General features: G+C 41.4%; 1 protein-coding gene across 1 annotated transcript in view; it reads right to left on the bottom strand.

The window, feature by feature from the left end:
• LOC134222422 (uncharacterized) overlaps positions 1 to 19,615 on the bottom strand; it is a 301,768-nt gene that overhangs the window by 270,236 nt on the left and 11,917 nt on the right. Inside the window, exons 2-3 of the mRNA XM_062701571.1 lie at positions 14,822 to 15,739; positions 13,582 to 14,529 (exon numbers count right to left, since the gene is read on the bottom strand). Of these exons, the coding sequence (XP_062557555.1) occupies positions 13,582 to 14,529; positions 14,822 to 15,739 (1,866 nt within the window). The remainder of the gene's footprint in view (positions 1 to 13,581; positions 14,530 to 14,821; positions 15,740 to 19,615) is intronic.

Here is a 19,615-nt window from a genome sequence, read left to right as displayed (position 1 = left end):
TGTTCAAAAATTATAAAGAAATTGATTTGAATTGGATTTGGATTGAATTTGGATTTCGATTAGATTTGATTTGGATTGGACTGGGATTTGGATTAGAATTAGATTGGATTTGGATTTCGAATGAATTAAGATTGGATTTGGACTGGATTTGGATTTGGATTTGCATAGGATTTGAATTGAATTTGGATTGGATTTGGACTGGATATGAATTAGATTTGGATTGAATTGTATTAGATTTGGATATGGATTGGATTTGGATTGGATTTGGATTGGATTTGGATTGGATTTGGATTGGATTTGGATTGGATTTGGATTGGATTTGGATTTGGATTGGATTTGGATTGGATTTGGATTGGATTTGGATTGGTTTGGATTGGTTTGGATTGGTTTGGTTGGTTTGGATTGGTTTGGTTTTGGTTTGGATTGGTTTGGATTGGTTGGATTGGATTGGTTTGGATTGGTTTGGATTGGTTTGGTTGGTTTGGATTGGTTTGGATTGGTTTGGTTGGTTTGGATTGGTTTGGATTGGTTTGGGTTGGTTTGGGTTGGTTTGGTTTGGGTTGGTTGGATTGGTTTGGTTGGTTTGGATTGGTTTGGATTGGTTTGGTTGGTTTGGATTGGTTTGGATTGGTTTGGATTGGTTTGGATTGGTTTGGATCTGGTTGGTTTGGTTGGTTTGGATTGGTTTGGATTGGTTTGGATTGGTTTGCGTTGGTTTGGATTGGTTTGGTTGGTTTGGATTGGTTTGGGTGGATTGGGATTGGTTTGGATTGGTTTGGATTGGTTTGGATTGGTTTGGTTGGTTTGGTTGGAATTGGATTGGTTTGGATTGGTTTGTGTTGGTTTGTATGGGTTTGGATTGGTTTGGTTGGTTTGGTTGGTTTGGATTGGTTTGGATTGGTTTGGTTGGTTTGGATTGGTTTGGATTGGTTTGGATTGGTTTGGATGGTTTGGATTGGTTTGGATTGGTTTGGTTGGGTTGGTTGGTTTGGATTGGTTTGTTGGTTTGGATTGGTTTGGATTGGTTTGGTTGGTTTGGATTGGTTTGGATTGGTTTGGTTGGTTTGGATTGGTTTGGATTGGTTTGGATTGGTTTGGTTGGTTTGGATTGGTTTGGATTGGTTTGGATTGGTTTGGATTGGTTTGGATTGGTTTGGATTGGTTTGGATTGGTTTGGTTGGTTTGGATTGGTTTGGTTGGTTTGGTTGGTTTTTGTTTGGATTGGTTTGATTTGGTTGGTTTGGATTGGTTTGGATTGGTTTGGATTGGTTTGGATTGGTTTGGATTGGTTTGGATTGGTTTGGTTGGTTTGGATTGGTTTGGTTGGTTTGGATTGGTTTGGATTGGTTTGGATTGGTTTGGATTGGTTTGGTTGGTTTGGATTGGTTTGGTTGGTTTGGTTGGTTTGGTTGGTTTGGTTGGTTTGGATTGGTTTGGATTGGTTTGGTTGGTTTGGATTGGTTTGGTTGGTTTGGATTGGTTTGGTTGGTTTGGTTGGTTTGGATTGGTTTGGATTGGTTTGGATTGGTTTGGATTGGTTTGGATTGGTTTGGATTGGTTTGGTTGGTTTGGTTTGGTTTGGTTGGATTGGGTTGGTTTGGATTGGTTTGGTTGGTTTGGATCTGGTTGGTTTGGATTGGTTTGGATTGGTTTGGATTGGTTTGCGTTGGTTTGGATTGGTTTGGATTGGTTTGGGTGGTTTGGATTGGTTTGGATTGGTTTGGATTGGTTTGGTTGGTTTGGATTGGTTTGGTTGGTTTGGTTGGTTTGGATTGGTTTGGTTGGTTTGGTTGGTTTGGTTGGTTTGGATTGGTTTGGATTGGTTTGGTTGGTTTGGATTGGTTTGGTTGGTTTGGATTGGTTTGGATTGGTTTGGATTGGTTTGGTTGGTTTGGATTGGTTTGGATTGGTTTGGATTGGATTGGTTTGGATTGGTTTGGTTGGTTTGGTTGGTTTGGTTGGTTTGGATTGGTTTGCGTTGGTTTGGTTGGTTTGGATTGGTTTGGATTGGTTTGGTTGGTTGGTTTGGATTGGTTTGGATTGGTTTGGTTGGTTTGGATTGGTTTGGTTGGTTTGGTTGGTTTGGTTGGTTTGGTTGGTTTGGTTGGTTTGGATTGGTTTGGTTGGTTTGGATTGGTTTGGTTGGTTTGGATTGGTTTGGATTGGTTTGGTTGGTTTGGATTGGTTTGGATTGGTTTGGTTGGTTTGGATTGGTTTGGTTGGTTTGGTTGGTTTGGATTGGTTTGGGTTGGTTTGGGATTGGTTTGGATTGGTTTGGTTGGTTTGGTTGGTTTGGATTGGTTTGGATTGGTTTGGATTGGTTTGGATTGGTTTGGATTGGTTGGTTTGGATTGGTTTGGATTGGATTTGGATTGGTTTGGATTGGTTTGGATTGGTTTGGATTGGTTTGGTTGGTTTGGATTGGTTTGGATTGGTTTGGATTGGTTTGGTTGGTTTGGATTGGTTTGGATTGGTTTGGATTGGTTTGGATTGGTTTGGATTGGTTTGGTTGGTTTGGATTGGTTTGGTTGGTTTGGTTGGTTTGGATTGGTTTGGTTGGTTTGGATTGGTTTGGATTGGTTTGGATTGGTTTGGATTGGTTTGGATTGGTTTGGTTGGTTTGGATTGGTTTGGTTGGTTTGGATTGGTTTGGATTGGTTTGGATTGGTTTGGTTGGTTTGGATTGGTTTGGATTGGTTTGGTTGGTTGGTTTGGATTGGTTTGGGTTGGTTTGGTTGGTTTGGTTGGTTTGGATTGGTTTGGTTGGTTTGGATTGGTTTGGATTGGTTTGGTTGGTTTGGTTGGTTTGGATTGGTTTGGTTGGTTTGGTTGGTTTGGATTGGTTTGGATTGGTTTGGTTGGTTTGGATTGGTTTGGTTGGTTTGGATTGGTTTGGTTGGTTTGGTTGGTTTGGTTGGTTTGGATTGGTTTGGATTGGTTTGGTTGGTTTGGTTGGTTTGGATTGGTTTGGATTGGTTTGGATTGGTTTGGTTGGTTTGGTTGGTTTGGTTGGTTTGGTTGGTTTGGTTGGTTTGGATTGGTTTGGATTGGTTTGGTTGGTTTGGTTTGGTTTGGTTTGGTTGGTTTGGTTGGTTTGGATTGGTTTGGTTGGTTTGGATTGGTTTGGATTGGTTTGGTTGGTTTGGATTGGTTTGGATTGGTTTGGATTGGTTTGGATTGGTTTGGATTGGTTTGGTTGGTTTGGTTGGTTTGGATTGGTTTGGTTGGTTTGGATTGGTTTGGTTGGTTTGGATTGGTTTGGTTGGTTTGGTTGGTTTGGTTGGTTTGGATTGGTTTGGATTGGTTTGGATTGGTTTGGTTGGTTTGGATTGGTTTGGATTGGTTTGGATTGGTTTGGATTGGTTTGGTTGGTTTGGTTTGGGTTGGTTTGGTTGGTTTGGATTGGTTTGGATTGGTTTGGTTGGTTTGGATTGGTTTGGTTGGTTTGGTTGGTTTGGATTGGTTTGGATTGGTTTGGTTGGTTTGGATTGGTTTGGTTGGTTTGGTTGGTTTGGATTGGTTTGGTTGGTTTGGGTTGGTTTGGATTGGTTTGGTTGGTTTGGTTGGTTTGGTTGGTTTGGTTGGTTTGGATTGGTTTGGATTGGTTTGGATTGGTTTGGATTGGTTTGGTTGGTTTGGTTGGTTTGGTTGGTTTGGATTGGTTTGGTTGGTTTGGATTGGTTTGGATTGGTTTGGTTGGTTTGGTTGGTTTGGTTGGTTTGGGTTGGTTTGGTTGGTTTGGATTGGTTTGGATTGGTTTGGATTGGTTTGGATTGGATTTGGTTGGTTTGGATTGGTTTGGATTGGTTTGGTTGGTTTGGATTGGTTTGGATTGGTTTGGTTGGTTTGGATTGGATTTGGTTGGTTTGGTTGGTTTGGATTGGTTTGGATTGGTTTGGATTGGTTTGGATTGGTTTGGTTGGTTTGGATTGGTTTGGATTGGTTTGGATTGGTTTGGTTGGTTTGGATTGGTTTGGTTGGTTTGGTTGGTTTGGTTGGTTTGGTTGGTTTGGTTGGTTTGGATTGGTTTGGTTGGTTTGGTTGGTTTGGATTGGTTTGGTTGGTTTGGGTTGGTTTGGATTGGTTTGGATTGGTTTGGTTGGTTTGGATTGGTTTGGATTGGTTTGGTTGGTTTGGATTGGTTTGGATTGGTTTGGTTGGTTTGGATTGGTTTGGTTGGTTTGGATTGGTTTGGTTGGTTTGGATTGGTTTGGATTGGTTTGGTTGGTTTGGTTGGTTTGGATTGGTTTGGATTGGTTTGGTTGGTTTGGATTGGTTTGGATTGGTTTGGTTGGTTTGGATTGGTTTGGTTGGTTTGGTTGGTTTGGATTGGTTTGGTTGGTTTGGTTGGTTTGGATTGGTTTGGATTGGTTTGGATTGGTTTGGTTGGTTTGGTTGGTTTGGATTGGTTTGGTTGGTTTGGATTGGTTTGGATTGGTTTGGATTGGTTTGGATTGGTTTGGTTGGTTTGGTTGGTTTGGTTGGTTTGGATTGGTTTGGTTGGTTTGGATTGGTTTGGATTGGTTTGGTTGGTTTGGATTGGTTTGGTTGGTTTGGTTGGTTTGGTTGGTTTGGATTGGTTTGGTTGGTTTGGATTGGTTTGGGTTGGTTTGGATTGGTTTGGATTGGTTTGGATTGGTTTTGGTTGGTTTGGTTGGTTTGGTTGGTTTGGATTGGTTTGGATTGGTTTGGTTGGTTTGGATTGGTTTGGTTGGTTTGGATTGGTTTGGTTGGTTTGGATTGGTTTGGATTGGTTGGTTTGGATTGGTTTGGTTGGTTTGGTTGGTTTGGATTGGTTTGGTTGGTTTGGATTGGTTTGGTTGGTTTGGTTGGTTTGGTTGGTTTGGATTGGTTTGGATTGGTTTGGATTGGTTTGGATTGGTTTGGTTGGTTTGGTTGGTTTGGTTGGTTTGGGTTGGTTGGTTTGGATTGGTTTGGATTGGTTTGGATTGGTTTGGTTGGTTTGGATTGGTTTGGATTGGTTTGGATTGGTTTGGTTGGTTTGGATTGGTTTGGTTGGTTTGGATTGGTTTGGATTGGTTTGGATTGGTTTGGATTGGTTTGGATTGGTTTGGATTGGTTTGGATTGGTTTGGTTGGTTTGGATTGGTTTGGATTGGTTTGGATTGGTTTGGTTGGTTTGGTTGGTTTGGTTGGTTTGGGTTGGTTTGGATTGGTTTGGTTGGTTTGGATTGGTTTGGATTGGTTTGGTTGGTTTGGATTGGTTTGGTTGGTTTGGATTGGTTTGGATTGGTTTGGATTGGTTTGGATTGGTTTGGTTGGTTTGGTTGGTTTGGTTGGTTTGGTTGGTTTGGATTGGTTTGGATTGGTTTGGATTGGTTTGGTTGGTTTGGATTGGTTTGGTTGGTTTGGATTGGTTTGGTTGGTTTGGATTGGTTTGGTTGGTTTGGATTGGTTTGGTTGGTTGGTTTGGATTGGTTTGGGTTGGTTTGGTTGGTTTGGATTGGTTTGGATTGGTTTGGTTGGTTTGGATTGGTTTGGATTGGTTTGGATTGGTTTGGTTGGTTTGGTTGGTTTGGATTGGTTTGGATTGGTTTGGATTGGTTTGGATTGGTTTGGTTGGTTTGGTTGGTTTGGATTGGTTTGGATTGGTTGGATTGGTTTGGATTGGTTTGGATTGGTTTGGTTGGTTTGGTTGGTTTGGTTGGTTTGGATTGGTTTGGTTGGTTTGGTTGGTTTGGATTGGTTTGGTTGGTTTGGTTGGTTTGGTTGGTTTGGATTGGTTTGGATTGGTTTGGATTGGTTTGGTTGGTTTGGTTGGTTTGGATTGGTTTGGATTGGTTTGGTTGGTTTGGTTGGTTTGGTTGGTTTGGTTGGTTTGGATTGGTTTGGTTGGTTTGGTTGGTTTGGATTGGTTTGGTTGGTTTGGATTGGTTTGGTTGGTTTGGGTTGGTTTGGATTGGTTTGGATTGGTTTGGTTGGTTTGGTTGGTTTGGTTGGTTTGGTTGGTTTGGGTTGGTTTGGATTGGTTTGGATTGGTTTGGATTGGTTTGGATTGGTTTGGTTGGTTTGGATTGGTTTGGATTGGTTTGGATTGGTTTGGATTGGTTTGGTTGGTTTGGATTGGTTTGGATTGGTTTGGTTGGTTTGGTTGGTTTGGATTGGTTTGGATTGGTTTGGATTGGTTTGGATTGGTTTGGTTGGTTTGGTTGGTTTGGTTGGTTTGGATTGGTTTGGATTGGTTTGGTTGGTTTGGTTGGTTTGGATTGGTTTGGGTTGGTTTGGATTGGTTTGGTTGGTTTGGTTGGTTTGGGTTGGTTTGGATTGGTTTGGTTGGTTTGGATTGGTTTGGATTGGTTTGGATTGGTTTGGATTGGTTTGGTTGGTTTGGATTGGTTTGGTTGGTTTGGTTGGTTTGGATTGGTTTGGTTGGTTTGGTTGGTTTGGATTGGTTTGGTTTGGTTGGTTTGGATTGGTTTGGATTGGTTTGGTTGGTTTGGTTGGTTTGGTTGGTTTGGTTGGTTTGGATTGGTTTGGATTGGTTTGGATTGGTTTGGTTGGTTTGGATTGGTTTGGTTTGGTTGGTTTGGTTGGTTTGGATTGGTTTGGTTGGATTTGGATTGGTTTGGTTGGTTTGGATTGGTTTGGTTGGTTTGGATTGGTTTGGATTGGTTTGGTTGGTTTGGATTGGTTTGGTTGGTTTGGTTGGTTTGGTTGGTTTGGATTGGTTTGGTTGGTTTGGTTGGTTTGGTTGGTTTGGTTGGTTTGGTTGGTTTGGTTGGTTTGGTTGGTTTGGATTGGTTTGGGTTGGTTTGGATTGGTTTGGTTGGTTTGGTTGGTTTGGTTGGTTTGGTTGGTTTGGATTGGTTTGGTTGGTTTGGATTGGTTTGGTTGGTTTGGTTGGTTTGGTTGGTTTGGTTGGTTTGGTTGGTTTGGTTGGTTTGGTTGGTTTGGTTGGTTTGGTTGGTTTGGTTGGTTTGGTTGGTTTGGATTGGTTTGGTTGGTTTGGTTGGTTTGGATTGGTTTGGTTGGTTTGGATTGGTTTGGTTGGTTTGGTTGGTTTGGATTGGTTTGGTTGGTTTGGATTGGTTTGGTTGGTTTGGTTGGTTTGGTTGGTTTGGATTGGTTTGGTTGGTTTGGATTGGTTTGGATTGGTTTGGTTGGTTTGGATTGGTTTGGATTGGTTTGGTTGGTTTGGATTGGTTTGGTTGGTTTGGTTGGTTTGGATTGGTTTGGTTGGTTTGGATTGGTTTGGTTGGTTTGGATTGGTTTGGTTGGTTTGGTTGGTTTGGATTGGTTTGGATTGGTTTGGTTGGTTTGGATTGGTTTGGTTGGTTTGGTTGGTTTGGTTGGTTTGGTTGGTTTGGTTGGTTTGGATTGGTTTGGTTGGTTTGGTTGGTTTGGTTGGTTTGGTTGGTTTGGATTGGTTTGGTTGGTTTGGTTGGTTTGGTTGGTTTGGTTGGTTTGGGTTTGGTTTGGTTGGTTTGGTTGGTTTGGTTTGGTTGGTTTGGTTGGTTTGGATTGGTTTGGTTGGTTTGGATTGGTTTGGTTGGTTTGGATTGGTTTGGGTTGGTTTGGTTGGTTTGGTTGGTTTGGTTGGTTTGGTTGGTTTGGATTGGTTTGGTTGGTTTGGATTGGTTTGGTTGGTTTGGTTGGTTTGGTTGGTTTGGTTGGTTTGGATTGGTTTGGTTGGTTTGGATTGGTTGGTTGGTTTGGATTGGTTTGGATTGGTTTGGATTGGTTTGGTTGGTTTGGTTGGTTGGTTTGGTTGGTTTGGATTGGTTTGGTTGGTTTGGATTGGTTTGGATTGGTTTGGTTGGTTTGGTTGGTTTGGTTGGTTTGGATTGGTTTGGTTGGTTTGGTTGGTTTGGTTGGTTTGGTTGGTTTGGTTGGTTTGGTTGGTTTGGTTGGTTTGGATTGGTTTGGTTGGTTTGGATTGGTTTGGATTGGTTTGGTTGGTTTGGATTGGTTTGGTTGGTTTGGTTGGTTTGGTTGGTTTGGATTGGTTTGGATTGGTTTGGATTGGTTTGGTTGGTTTGGTTGGTTTGGATTGGTTTGGTTGGTTTGGATTGGTTTGGATTGGTTTGGATTGGTTGGTTTGGTTGGTTTGGTTGGTTTGGTTGGTTTGGATTGGTTTGGGTTGGTTTGGATTGGTTTGGATTGGTTTGGATTGGTTTGGTTGGTTTGGATTGGTTTGGATTGGTTTGGTTGGTTTGGATTGGTTTGGTTGGTTTGGATTGGTTTGGATTGGTTTGGTTGGTTTGGTTGGTTTGGTTGGTTTGGTTGGTTTGGATTGGTTTGGATTGGTTTGGTTTGGTTGGTTGGTTTGGTTGGTTTGGTTGGTTTGGTTGGTTTGGTTGGTTTGGTTGGTTTGGATTGGTTTGGTTGGTTTGGATTGGTTTGGTTGGTTTGGGATTGGTTTGGTTGGTTTGGATTGGTTTGGATTGGTTTGGATTGGTTTGGTTGGTTTGGATTGGTTTGGATTGGTTTGGTTGGTTTGGTTGGTTTGGATTGGTTTGGGTTGGTTTGGATTGGTTGGTTTGGTTGGTTTGGTTGGTTTGGATTGGTTTGGATTGGTTTGGTTGGTTTGGTTTGGTTGGTTTGGTTGGTTTGGTTGGTTTGGTTGGTTTGGTTGGTTTGGTTGGTTTGGATTGGTTTGGATTGGTTTGGTTGGTTTGGTTGGTTTGGATTGGTTTGGTTGGTTTGGATTGGTTTGGATTGGTTTGGTTGGTTTGGTTGGTTGGATTGGTTTGGATTGGTTTGGTTGGTTTGGGTTGGTTTGGTTGGTTTGGTTGGTTTGGATTGGTTTGGTTGGTTTGGTTGGTTTGGATTGGTTTGGATTGGTTTGGATTGGTTTGGTTGGTTTGGTTGGTTTGGGTTGGTTTGGTTGGTTTGGTTGGTTTGGTTGGTTTGGATTGGTTTGGTTGGTTTGGTTGGTTTGGTTGGTTTGGTTGGTTTGGTTGGTTTGGTTGGTTTGGATTGGTTTGGTTGGTTTGGTTGGTTTGGTTGGTTTGGTTGGTTTGGATTGGTTTGGATTGGTTTGGTTGGTTTGGTTGGTTTGGTTGGTTTGGTTGGTTTGGTTGGTTTGGATTGGTTTGGTTGGTTTGGTTGGTTTGGTTGGTTTGGATTGGTTTGGTTGGTTTGGATTGGTTTGGATTGGTTTGGTTGGTTTGGTTGGTTTGGTTGGTTTGGATTGGTTTGGATTGGTTTGGATTGGTTTGGTTGGTTTGGTTGGTTTGGATTGGTTTGGTTGGTTTGGATTGGTTTGGTTGGTTTGGTTGGTTTGGATTGGTTTGGTTGGTTTGGATTGGTTTGGATTGGTTTGGTTGGTTTGGTTGGTTTGGTTGGTTTGGTTGGTTTGGTTGGTTTGGTTGGTTTGGTTGGTTTGGATTGGTTTGGTTGGTTTGGTTGGTTTGGATTGGTTTGGTTGGTTTGGTTGGTTTGGATTGGTTTGGATTGGTTTGGTTGGTTTGGTTGGTTTGGATTGGTTTGGATTGGTTTGGGTTGGTTTGGATTGGTTTGGTTGGTTTGGTTGGTTTGGATTGGTTTGGATTGGTTTGGTTTGGTTGGTTTGGTTGGTTTGGTTGGTTTGGATTGGTTTGGTTGGTTTGGTTGGTTTGGTTGGTTTGGTTGGTTTGGATTGGTTTGGTTGGTTTGGATTGGTTTGGTTGGTTTGGATTGGTTTGGTTGGTTTGGTTGGTTTGGATTGGTTTGGATTGGTTTGGTTGGTTTGGATTGGTTTGGTTGGTTTGGATTGGTTTGGTTGGTTTGGATTGGTTTGGTTGGTTTGGGTTGGTTTGGATTGGTTTGGTTGGTTTGGATTGGTTTGGATTGGTTTGGATTGGTTGGTTTGGTTGGTTTGGATTGGTTTGGTTGGTTTGGATTGGTTTGGATTGGTTTGGTTGGTTTGGTTGGTTTGGTTGGTTTGGTTGGATTTGGTTGGTTTGGTTGGTTTGGATTGGTTTGGTTGGTTTGGATTGGTTTGGATTGGTTTGGTTGGGTTTGGATTGGTTTGGTTGGTTTGGTTGGTTTGGTTGGTTTGGGTTGGTTTGGTTGGTTTGGATTGGTTTGGTTGGTTTGGTTGGTTTGGTTGGTTTGGATTGGTTTGGATTGGTTTGGTTGGTTTGGTTGGTTTGGTTGGTTTGGATTGGTTTGGTTGGTTTGGGTTGGTTTGGTTGGTTTGGATTGGTTTGGATTGGTTTGGTTGGTTTGGATTGGTTTGGATTGGTTTGGATTGGTTTGGATTGGTTTGGTTGGTTTGGATTGGTTTGGTTGGTTTGGATTGGTTTGGTTGGTTTGGTTGGTTTGGTTTGGTTGGTTTGGATTGGTTTGGTTGGTTTGGTTGGTTTGGTTGGTTTGGATTGGTTTGGTTGGTTTGGTTGGTTTGGATTGGTTTGGATTGGTTTGGATTGGTTTGGTTGGTTTGGATTGGTTTGGTTGGTTTGGTTGGTTTGGTTGGTTTGGTTGGTTTGGATTGGTTTGGATTGGTTTGGTTGGTTTGGATTGGTTTGGATTGGTTTGGTTGGTTTGGTTGGTTTGGATTGGTTTGGGTTGGTTTGGATTGGTTTGGTTGGTTTGGTTGGTTTGGTTGGTTTGGATTGGTTTGGTTGGTTTGGTTGGTTTGGATTGGTTTGGTTGGTTTGGTTGGTTTGGTTGGTTTGGTTGGTTTGGATTGGTTTGGTTGGTTTGGTTGGTTTGGTTGGTTTGGTTGGTTTGGTTGGTTTGGATTGGTTTGGTTGGTTTGGGTTGGTTTGGTTGGTTTGGATTGGTTTGGATTGGTTTGGTTGGTTTGGATTGGTTTGGTTGGTTTGGATTGGTTTGGTTGGTTTGGATTGGTTTGGTTGGTTTGGTTGGTTTGGTTGGTTTGGTTGGTTTGGATTGGTTTGGATTGGTTTGGATTGGTTTGGTTGGTTTGGTTGGTTTGGTTTGGTTTGGTTGGTTTGGATTGGTTTGGTTGGTTTGGATTGGTTTGGATTGGTTTGGATTGGTTTGGTTGGTTTGGTTGGTTTGGATTGGTTTGGATTGGTTTGGTTGGTTTGGTTGGTTTGGATTGGTTTGGTTGGTTTGGTTGGTTTGGTTGGTTTGGTTGGTTTGGTTGGTTTGGATTGGTTTGGTTGGTTTGGTTGGTTTGGATTGGTTTGGTTGGTTTGGTTGGTTTGGTTGGTTTGGATTGGTTTGGTTGGTTTGGTTGGTTTGGTTGGTTTGGTTGGTTTGGTTGGTTTGGATTGGTTTGGATTGGTTTGGTTGGTTTGGTTGGTTTGGTTGGTTTGGTTGGTTTGGTTGGTTTGGTTGGTTTGGTTGGTTTGGATTGGTTTGGTTGGTTTGGTTGGTTTGGTTGGTTTGGATTGGTTTGGTTGGTTGGTTTGGATTGGTTTGGTTGGTTTGGATTGGTTTGGATTGGTTTGGATTGGTTTGGTTGGTTTGGTTGGTTTGGATTGGTTTGGTTGGTTTGGTTGGTTTGGTTGGTTTGGATTGGTTTGGTTGGTTTGGTTGGTTTGGATTGGTTTGGTTGGTTTGGTTGGTTTGGTTGGTTTGGTTGGTTTGGTTGGTTTGGTTGGTTTGGATTGGTTTGGTTGGTTTGGATTGGTTTGGTTGGTTTGGATTGGTTTGGTTGGTTTGGATTGGTTTGGTTGGTTTGGTTGGTTGGTTGGTTTGGATTGGTTTGGTTGGTTTGGTTGGTTTGGATTGGTTTGGTTGGTTTGGATTGGTTTGGTTGGTTTGGTTGGTTTGGATTGGTTTGGTTGGTTTGGTTGGTTTGGTTGGTTTGGTTGGTTTGGATTGGTTTGGTTGGTTTGGTTGGTTTGGATTGGTTTGGTTGGTTTGGTTGGTTTGGTTGGTTTGGATTGGTTTGGATTGGTTTGGTTGGTTTGGTTGGTTTGGTTGGTTTGGATTGGTTTGGTTGGTTTGGATTGGTTTGGTTGGTTTGGTTGGTTTGGTTGGTTGGATTGGTTTGGATTGGTTTGGATTGGTTTGGTTGGTTTGGATTGGTTTGGTTGGTTTGGTTTGGTTGGTTGGTTTGGTTTGGTTTGGTTGGGTTGGTTTGGTTTGGTTGGTTTGGTTTGGTTTGGTTGGTTTGGTTGGATTGGTTTGGTTTGGTTGGTTGGTTGGTTTGGATTGGTTTGGTTGGTTTGGATTGGTTTGGTTGGTTTGGATTGGTTTGGTTGGTTTGGTTGGTTTGGTTGGTTTGGATTGGTTTGGTTGGTTTGGTTGGTTTGGTTGGTTTGGATTGGTTTGGATTGGTTTGGATTGGTTTGGTTGGTTTGGATTGGTTTGGTTGGTTTGGATTGGTTTGGTTGGTTTGGATTGGTTTGGATTGGTTTGGTTGGTTTGGATTGGTTTGGTTGGTTTGGTTGGTTTGGATTGGTTTGGATTGGTTTGGATTGGTTTGGTTGGTTTGGATTGGTTTGGTTGGTTTGGATTGGTTTGGATTGGTTTGGTTGGTTTGGTTGGTTTGGTTGGTTTGGTTGGTTTGGATTGGTTTGGATTGGTTTGGTTGGTTTGGATTGGTTTGGATTGGTTTGGTTGGTTTGGATTGGTTTGGTTGGTTTGGATTGGTTTGGATTGGTTTGGATTGGTTGGTTTGGATTGGTTTGGATTGGTTTGGATTGGTTTGGTTGGTTTGGATTGGTTTGGATTGGTTTGGATTGGTTTGGTTGGTTTGGTTGGTTTGGATTGGTTTGGTTGGTTTGGATTGGTTTGGTTGGTTTGGTTGGTTTGGATTGGTTTGGATTGGTTTGGATTGGTTTGGTTGGTTGGTTGGATTGGATTGGATTTGGATTAGATTTGGATTGGATTTCGATTGGATTTCGATTGGATTTGGAGTGGATTTTAATTGGATTTGGATTGGATTTGGATTAGGATTGGATTTGGATTGGATTTGGATTTGGATTGGATTTGGATTAGAATTGGATTTGGATTTGGATTGGATTCGGATTGGATTTCGGTTGGATATAGATTGGATTTCGATTGGATTCTGAATGGATATAATTGGATTTGATTTGGATTTGAATTGGATTTGGATTGGATTTGGATAGGCTTTGTATTGGATTTGGATTCGTTTTCGATTGGATTAAGTTTGGATATAGATTTTACTTGGATTGGATTTCGATTGGATTTGGATTGGTTCTCGCTTGTATGTGGATTGGATTTGAAATTGAATTGGATTTTATTTGGATTGAAATTGAATTGGACTTGGATTGAATTTGGATTGGATTGGACTTGAATTGGAATTGGATTGGATTTGGATTGGATCTAAAAACCAGGTCTTTAAAAGTTAATATTCGACTAGATGTTTGATCAGGTCAAATTGTCGGGGTTCAGCGAAACCGCACCAAGCGCCTGTTTGACTGACTTGTGATATTTTGTTCGTAAAATGAAAAAAAAAAGTCTCCGAAGAAGAGAGCAGCAATTCTATAGCCTTTACGAACACTTAGAGTACGATTCCAATGGAATTACAATTTCTGTGCTGTGTTTTTGTGATAAGTATTTTTAGAGGAACTTGTAAAATCGTGTATTTTATAAATATCCCCCATCAGATAAGCTCAACCACACCAGAATGCAATGTTCGTCCCTTCACTTCTCGTTTTCATCAGAATGCATAAATATAATCAAATCAACTCACCCAACACCACCAGCTTGATCGGCCGTCCGTTGAAGAAGAATCCCCGGGCGTTCTCCGCCTCGCACTGCCAAACCCCGTCGTCCTCGAGCATCACGTTCGAAATGGTGATGCCCCCGTGCGATTCCCGCACAAAACGAACGTCATCGGTTCGTGACTTTTTGTCCATAACGTGCACCATTTGGCCATTCTTGAGCCACACGCTGGAGGTTATGTCCGCATCGACCTCGCAGGCCATCGTCACCGTCTCGTGCTGCTCGGCGTAGACCACCCCCACATTGTCCTCGGTGTGGTCGTCGGTCGGACCCCGGATAATCGGCCTTAGCGCCAGGGCCACCGGTTCATCGTTCATCAGCAGGAACGGGTCGCCGTTTCTCAAGTCACCCATTTTGACATCCCGTTCCACTTTGCCGAACTGCCGCATGTCGTACTGCTCCGGACTGGCCTCGAGCAAATCTCCACCGTTGAGGAAAATAATTTGCTCATCAAAGTTTTCACCAGCAAATATGTTATTGGAGCTGAGGCTCTCGTGTTGCTCCGGCTGGGATTGTTTGGCACTGGGAGTGGAGTAAGAGCCTTCGCCGTGGTTGGCTGCCGTCATCGTTCTGCCGTTGCTACTGTTCCTGACATAAACGCTATCGTCGAGCAAATTGAAACTGTCGACATTAATAGCACTGTAGCTATTTTGCGGCAAATGTTCCTCCCGTGGAGTTATTGTTCGCTCGACAACGGATTCCAGCTCCGGTGGTGCCACTTCCACTGAGGCTGACATCGGTGACGATGTTTGTGTTGATGTAACTGCTCTCTGGGTTGATGTATTAGTTTCTGGGGCCGAGTTGGTGTCAGCCGCACTACCACCCACTCCGGATGCCGATTCGGTTTCCTTTTCCTTTTGGTGCTCCACTTCCGGCAGAACATCTTGTCGTTTCGGGTCGAGTGCAGACCCAGCAGCTGCAATTAGAGGTATATGATGTGAAATTAAATGAAGTAGATGCGAAACAATTTTTTAATGGAAGTAGCACTAAATGTTGGTATTAAAAAGGTTTCGGCTATCAACGTCCACTCTATAAGACTGTCATAAACCGAAATTAAATCTCCAAGTTTTCCAAAGACATGAAACCATTGAAGCATATATAAAACAAAACTAAATCGTGTATGGAAATGTTTTATTAGTTGCCTTAATTGTTTCTCACTTCCAATTAATTTCTGTTTCAAAAGTAAAACCATTCGAAACACCACTTACCGTTAGCGGCAAAGCTTCCTACTTCACCATTAGTGGTCCCCTCCTGTACGGATGCTCGGCTCTTGTCAGATGACGAATGCTCAGCGTTTGCGAGCGTCAAGTTCCTTACGTAATTATGTTCACTATTATTACTCCTAATAATATTTTTCACAGCCATCTTCCCATTCTTTTCTGGTTTGTCGTATTCACTGGTTCCGTAATTACTACTACTCTGGTTGGAAGGATCATGTACAACAGGTTCGGTCCGTGTCACCTGTCGTGCGACTGACGACGATGACGGCGGAGAAAGTGGTGACGAAGAAGAAGAAAAAGAGCTGGGAGTCAGCGTGGAGGAGGCGAAGGGGAGAGCTACTTCTTGCCGCTTGAGGGCTACACCGGAGTCTGAACTTCGAGCCGATCTCCGCAGCAGCAGCGACCTCCTGTGGCGACGGTGGTTGGGGTAGTACTTTTGGACAATTTGATTAACTAGCAACCGGTGGTGCACCGGCTTGGCAGCCTCGTCGTGCTGCACGTTGGCCTCGTGGTTCCGCTCGTACAGTTTGGCACCAGAGACGATCCGGCGGTCATCTAACCCGAACCGCCGATCATCGTCATCAACTTCTTCGTCGTCTTCGAGACTGTTCAAAATATTATCTAGATTCGCTGTATAAGACACTAAATTTATCTTATGATTATTGTTTATCCTAGCGTTGCCACCGCTCGCGGTGAAGGACGTTCCGAGGGGTTGGTTTTGCGACACGGGTGACGACGACGATGACGACGTTCCGGCCGTGGAGGTGGTTCTATCGTTTCGCGGCTGGTGCTGGCGTTCAATGTCCAGCAAGTCGAGCTCACTGTCATCTAGCAAACGGAGGCTTGCTTCTGCGGAGCCACTGCTTGCGGTGACTGCCGGCAGGGTGTGTTGACCGATGAAGAAACCTGCAATAGAAAAATAAAAAAAATATTTAGGATTAGAACGGGAAGTACCATCTTTACACAAGATTTATTAAAAATAGAAACTCCAATAATTCACAGTTTTAATCAAAACAAAAATTATAATGCCATTGGATATCAACACTTCCAAGTGAAACTCTGACAAAAACATGAAATTCATCAAGCTTTGGTGACCTAATCCTGTAGATCTGAAGATACTAACAACCATAAGGAAACGGCTTACGATTAGCGATTAGTTCGATTCAAGGATATTAGGAGCTCTGTAGAATGTGTTTGAATCATTAAATTTTGTCATTAAAAAGTGAGAATCAAAATTTATCCTAAACTTTATTATAGAGAATTTTTTTTTTATTTCGAACAATTTTTTGGGATTTAAAATTCAAATGCTATGAGACTGTCCATGAAATTTATGGGATTGTAAGAAAAATTTTAAATTCCGAGCACATGAATTCAATTGATGGTACTGCAAAATATGACCGACCCCACAAGCCCCGTGCACTACATGATCGCATTAGTTTCATTTCCGCAAGGGTGTTTACGAGGCCAGATGAAAAAATGTGTCATACACAGCACAATCAATAATCATTTTCTGCACACTTCCCAACATCATCATCCATCGTCGTTGCCGTCGTCGTCGTCATCGGTGGCGGCGGTATCGTTCGCTTCAGCCTCTCCATCAATGACTACGGGAACGCGCTCTGCTCGTGACAGCATTCTTTTATGGGCGGTTAAGTACCACCCGGATGCTGCCCTGGCTGCTGGTGTCTGGCTCTAACGGATGCAGAGCAGCAGAATCAAGTACTGCTGCGCTGTCGGATGGACGGAAGTTGGTAGAAGAGCCGCATGTCAGGTGGTCATAATTGGTTGAGTATTAGAATATTATTTTTGTACTTATTTTTACTGGCGAAACTGACCTGACAACTTGACCTTCTGGGCGCCTTTAGAAGTTTACACCAGCATTTTTGAATAAAATCTATTTAAAATCTTTACTTTGGTTGAAAATTATAAAATTCTTTTGACCCACTTCTTAAGGAGAAATCTCCCGCAGTGGGAACGGGGTGGTAGTTGGCCTATAAAGCACCGTTTCCTGCATCCGCTCGGGGTGTGCTACATCTAAATCGTTATTCGATTTGTCAGGATCATAAATCATCTCGAGTGGTGTCATCGAAGTGCTGGCGAATGGATACGATCTTCACGTAGTGGAAGAGAGAATGATAGCCAGGTTTTTTTTTCTGCACTCGCTTCACGGACTGGCCTTCCCTGCTACTACGACATGAATATGTGTTACATTTTAATACATACTGAGTGGTTGTGGAAACAGGAAGTGTTAGTCATGTCCATGTATGCACGGAAGGGGGGTTGATAGATTATAAGTTCATGGGTGCTATTTGTGGAGAATTGCGAGAAATTGAGGAAAAATCAAACTATTGCGTGATTGAAAATTTGTATGGAGAATAGCAAAATGAGCATTTCATAATACCCCAAACATAGAGTCCCAAAATATCAATCAAGGACAGGAATAGCAGTATCTCAGAATATTAAATTTCAAATCGGAATCAATATCTCAGAATCGCAGTTTTCAAATCAAAATGTCATATTCTCAGAATCGAAAAACCAGAGTATCATAACAGGAATTTTAGATTTAGGATTTCGAAACCTAATTTTCAGAATGAGAGTTTCAGAATCAGAGTCTCAAAATCAAAATCTCAGAATTAAAATCCCGGAAATGAATCCCCAGAAAAAAAATTGTGTTAGAACTAGCAACTGAGAATCAAAATATAAGAAACACAGCTTTTGAATCAGAATTTATAAATCAACATCTCAAAATCGAAATCTTAGAATCAAAATCTGAGAACCAGAATATCGGAATTCGAATTCCAGAATCAGAATGTTGGCATCTATGAAATAAAGTCACGAAATCAGAATATCAAAATAATCTAATAATATCTGAACCAAAATCCCAGAATCTCTGAGTCAGAATCTCAGAATCAGAATCTCAGATTAAGAATCTCAGAATTAAAATCTTAGTATCAGAATCTCAGAACCAGAATCTCAGAATCAGAATCTCAGAAGCAGAATCTCGGAATGAATCTCTTAATCAGAATCTCAGAACTAGAACCTCAGAATCAGAATATCGGTATCAGAATATCAGAATTTCAAAATCAGAACCCCAGAATCAGAATCTCCGAATTATAAGCTCTGAATAAAAATTTCAAAATCGGAATCTCTGAATCAAAATCTCAAAAACGGAATCTCAGAATCAGAATATCAGAATATGAATCTCAGTATCAAAACCTCAGAATCAGAATCTTGGAATCAAAATTTCAGAATCAGGATGTCAGAATCAGAATCTCAGAATCATAATCTTAGAATCAGAATCTCAGAAACAGATTCTCCGAATGAAAATCTGAGAATCAGAATCTAACAAACAGAATCTAAGAATCAGATTCTCAGAAACAGAATCTCGGAATCAGAATCCCAGAATCAAAATTTTGAAATCAGAAGCTCAGAATCAGAATCTTAGAATCAAAATTTTGGAATAAGATTCGGAGAATTAGAATCTCATAACCAGAATGTCAGAATCAGAATCTAAGAATCAAAATCTCAGAGTCAAAATCTCAAAATCGGAATCCTAAAATCAGACTCCCAGAAACAGAATCTCAGAATCAAAATATCAGAATCAGAATCTCGGATCCAGATTCTCAGAATCAAATTCTCAGAATCAGAATCTCTTAATCAGAATGTCAGAATAAAAATTTCAGGAACAGAATCTAAATCTCAAAATCGGAATCCCAAAATCAGAATCCCAGAAACAGAATCTCAGAATCAAAATATCAGAATCAGAATTTCGGATCCAGATTCTTAGAATCAAATTCTCAGAATCAGAATCTCTTAATCAGAATCTCAGAATAAAAATTTCAGGAACAGAATCTCAGGATCAGAATCTCAGAATAAAAATTTTAGGAACAGAATCAAAATCTCAAAATCGGAATCCCAAAATCAGAATCCCAGAAACAGAATCTCAGAATCAGAATCTCAAAATCAGAATTTGGGAACCAGATTTTCAGAATCAGATTCTCAGAATCAGAATCTCTTAATCAGAATTTCAGAATAAAAATTTCAGGAACAGAATCTCAGGATCAGAATCTCAGAATTAGAATCTCTGAATAAGATCCTCAGAATCAGAATCTCAGATTCAGAATCTTGGAACCAGATTCTCCGAATAACAATCTTTGTATCAGAATCTCAGGATCAGAATCTCAGAATCAGAATATCAGAATCCGAACCCCAGCATCAGAAACTCCGAATTAGAATCTCTGAATAAAAATCTCATAATAAGAACCTCAGAGTCAGAATCACAAAATTAAATTCTCAGAATCGGAATTTCAGAACCAGAATCTTAGAACAAGAATATCAGAATCAGAATCACAGAGTCAGAATCTCAAAATCTGAATCTCAGAATCAGAATCTTAGAATCAAAATTTCCGAATCAGAATCTCAGAATGAGAATCTTAGAATCAGAATCTCAGAAACAGATTCTCGGAATGAAAATCTCAATATCAGAATCTAAGACACAGAATCTCACAATCAGATTCTCAGAAAAATAATCTCAAAATGAGAATCTCAGAATCAAAATCTTGAGATCAGAAATTCAGAATTAGAATCTTAGAATCAAAATTTCGGAATTGGATTCTCAGAATCGAAATCGCATATCCAGAATCTCAGAATCAAAATCTCAGAATCAGAATCTCAGAATCAGAATCTCAGAATCAGAATCCCAGAATCAGAATCTCAGAATTAGAATCTTGGAATTAAAATCTCAGTATCAGAATCTCAAAATCAGAATTTCGGAACCAGATT

The sequence above is a fragment of the Armigeres subalbatus genome, chromosome 3, assembly GCF_024139115.2.
Source record: "Armigeres subalbatus isolate Guangzhou_Male chromosome 3, GZ_Asu_2, whole genome shotgun sequence".
Classification (NCBI taxonomy): Eukaryota; Metazoa; Arthropoda; class Insecta; order Diptera; family Culicidae; genus Armigeres; species Armigeres subalbatus.
This window is presented reverse-complemented; position numbering and strand designations above follow the sequence as displayed.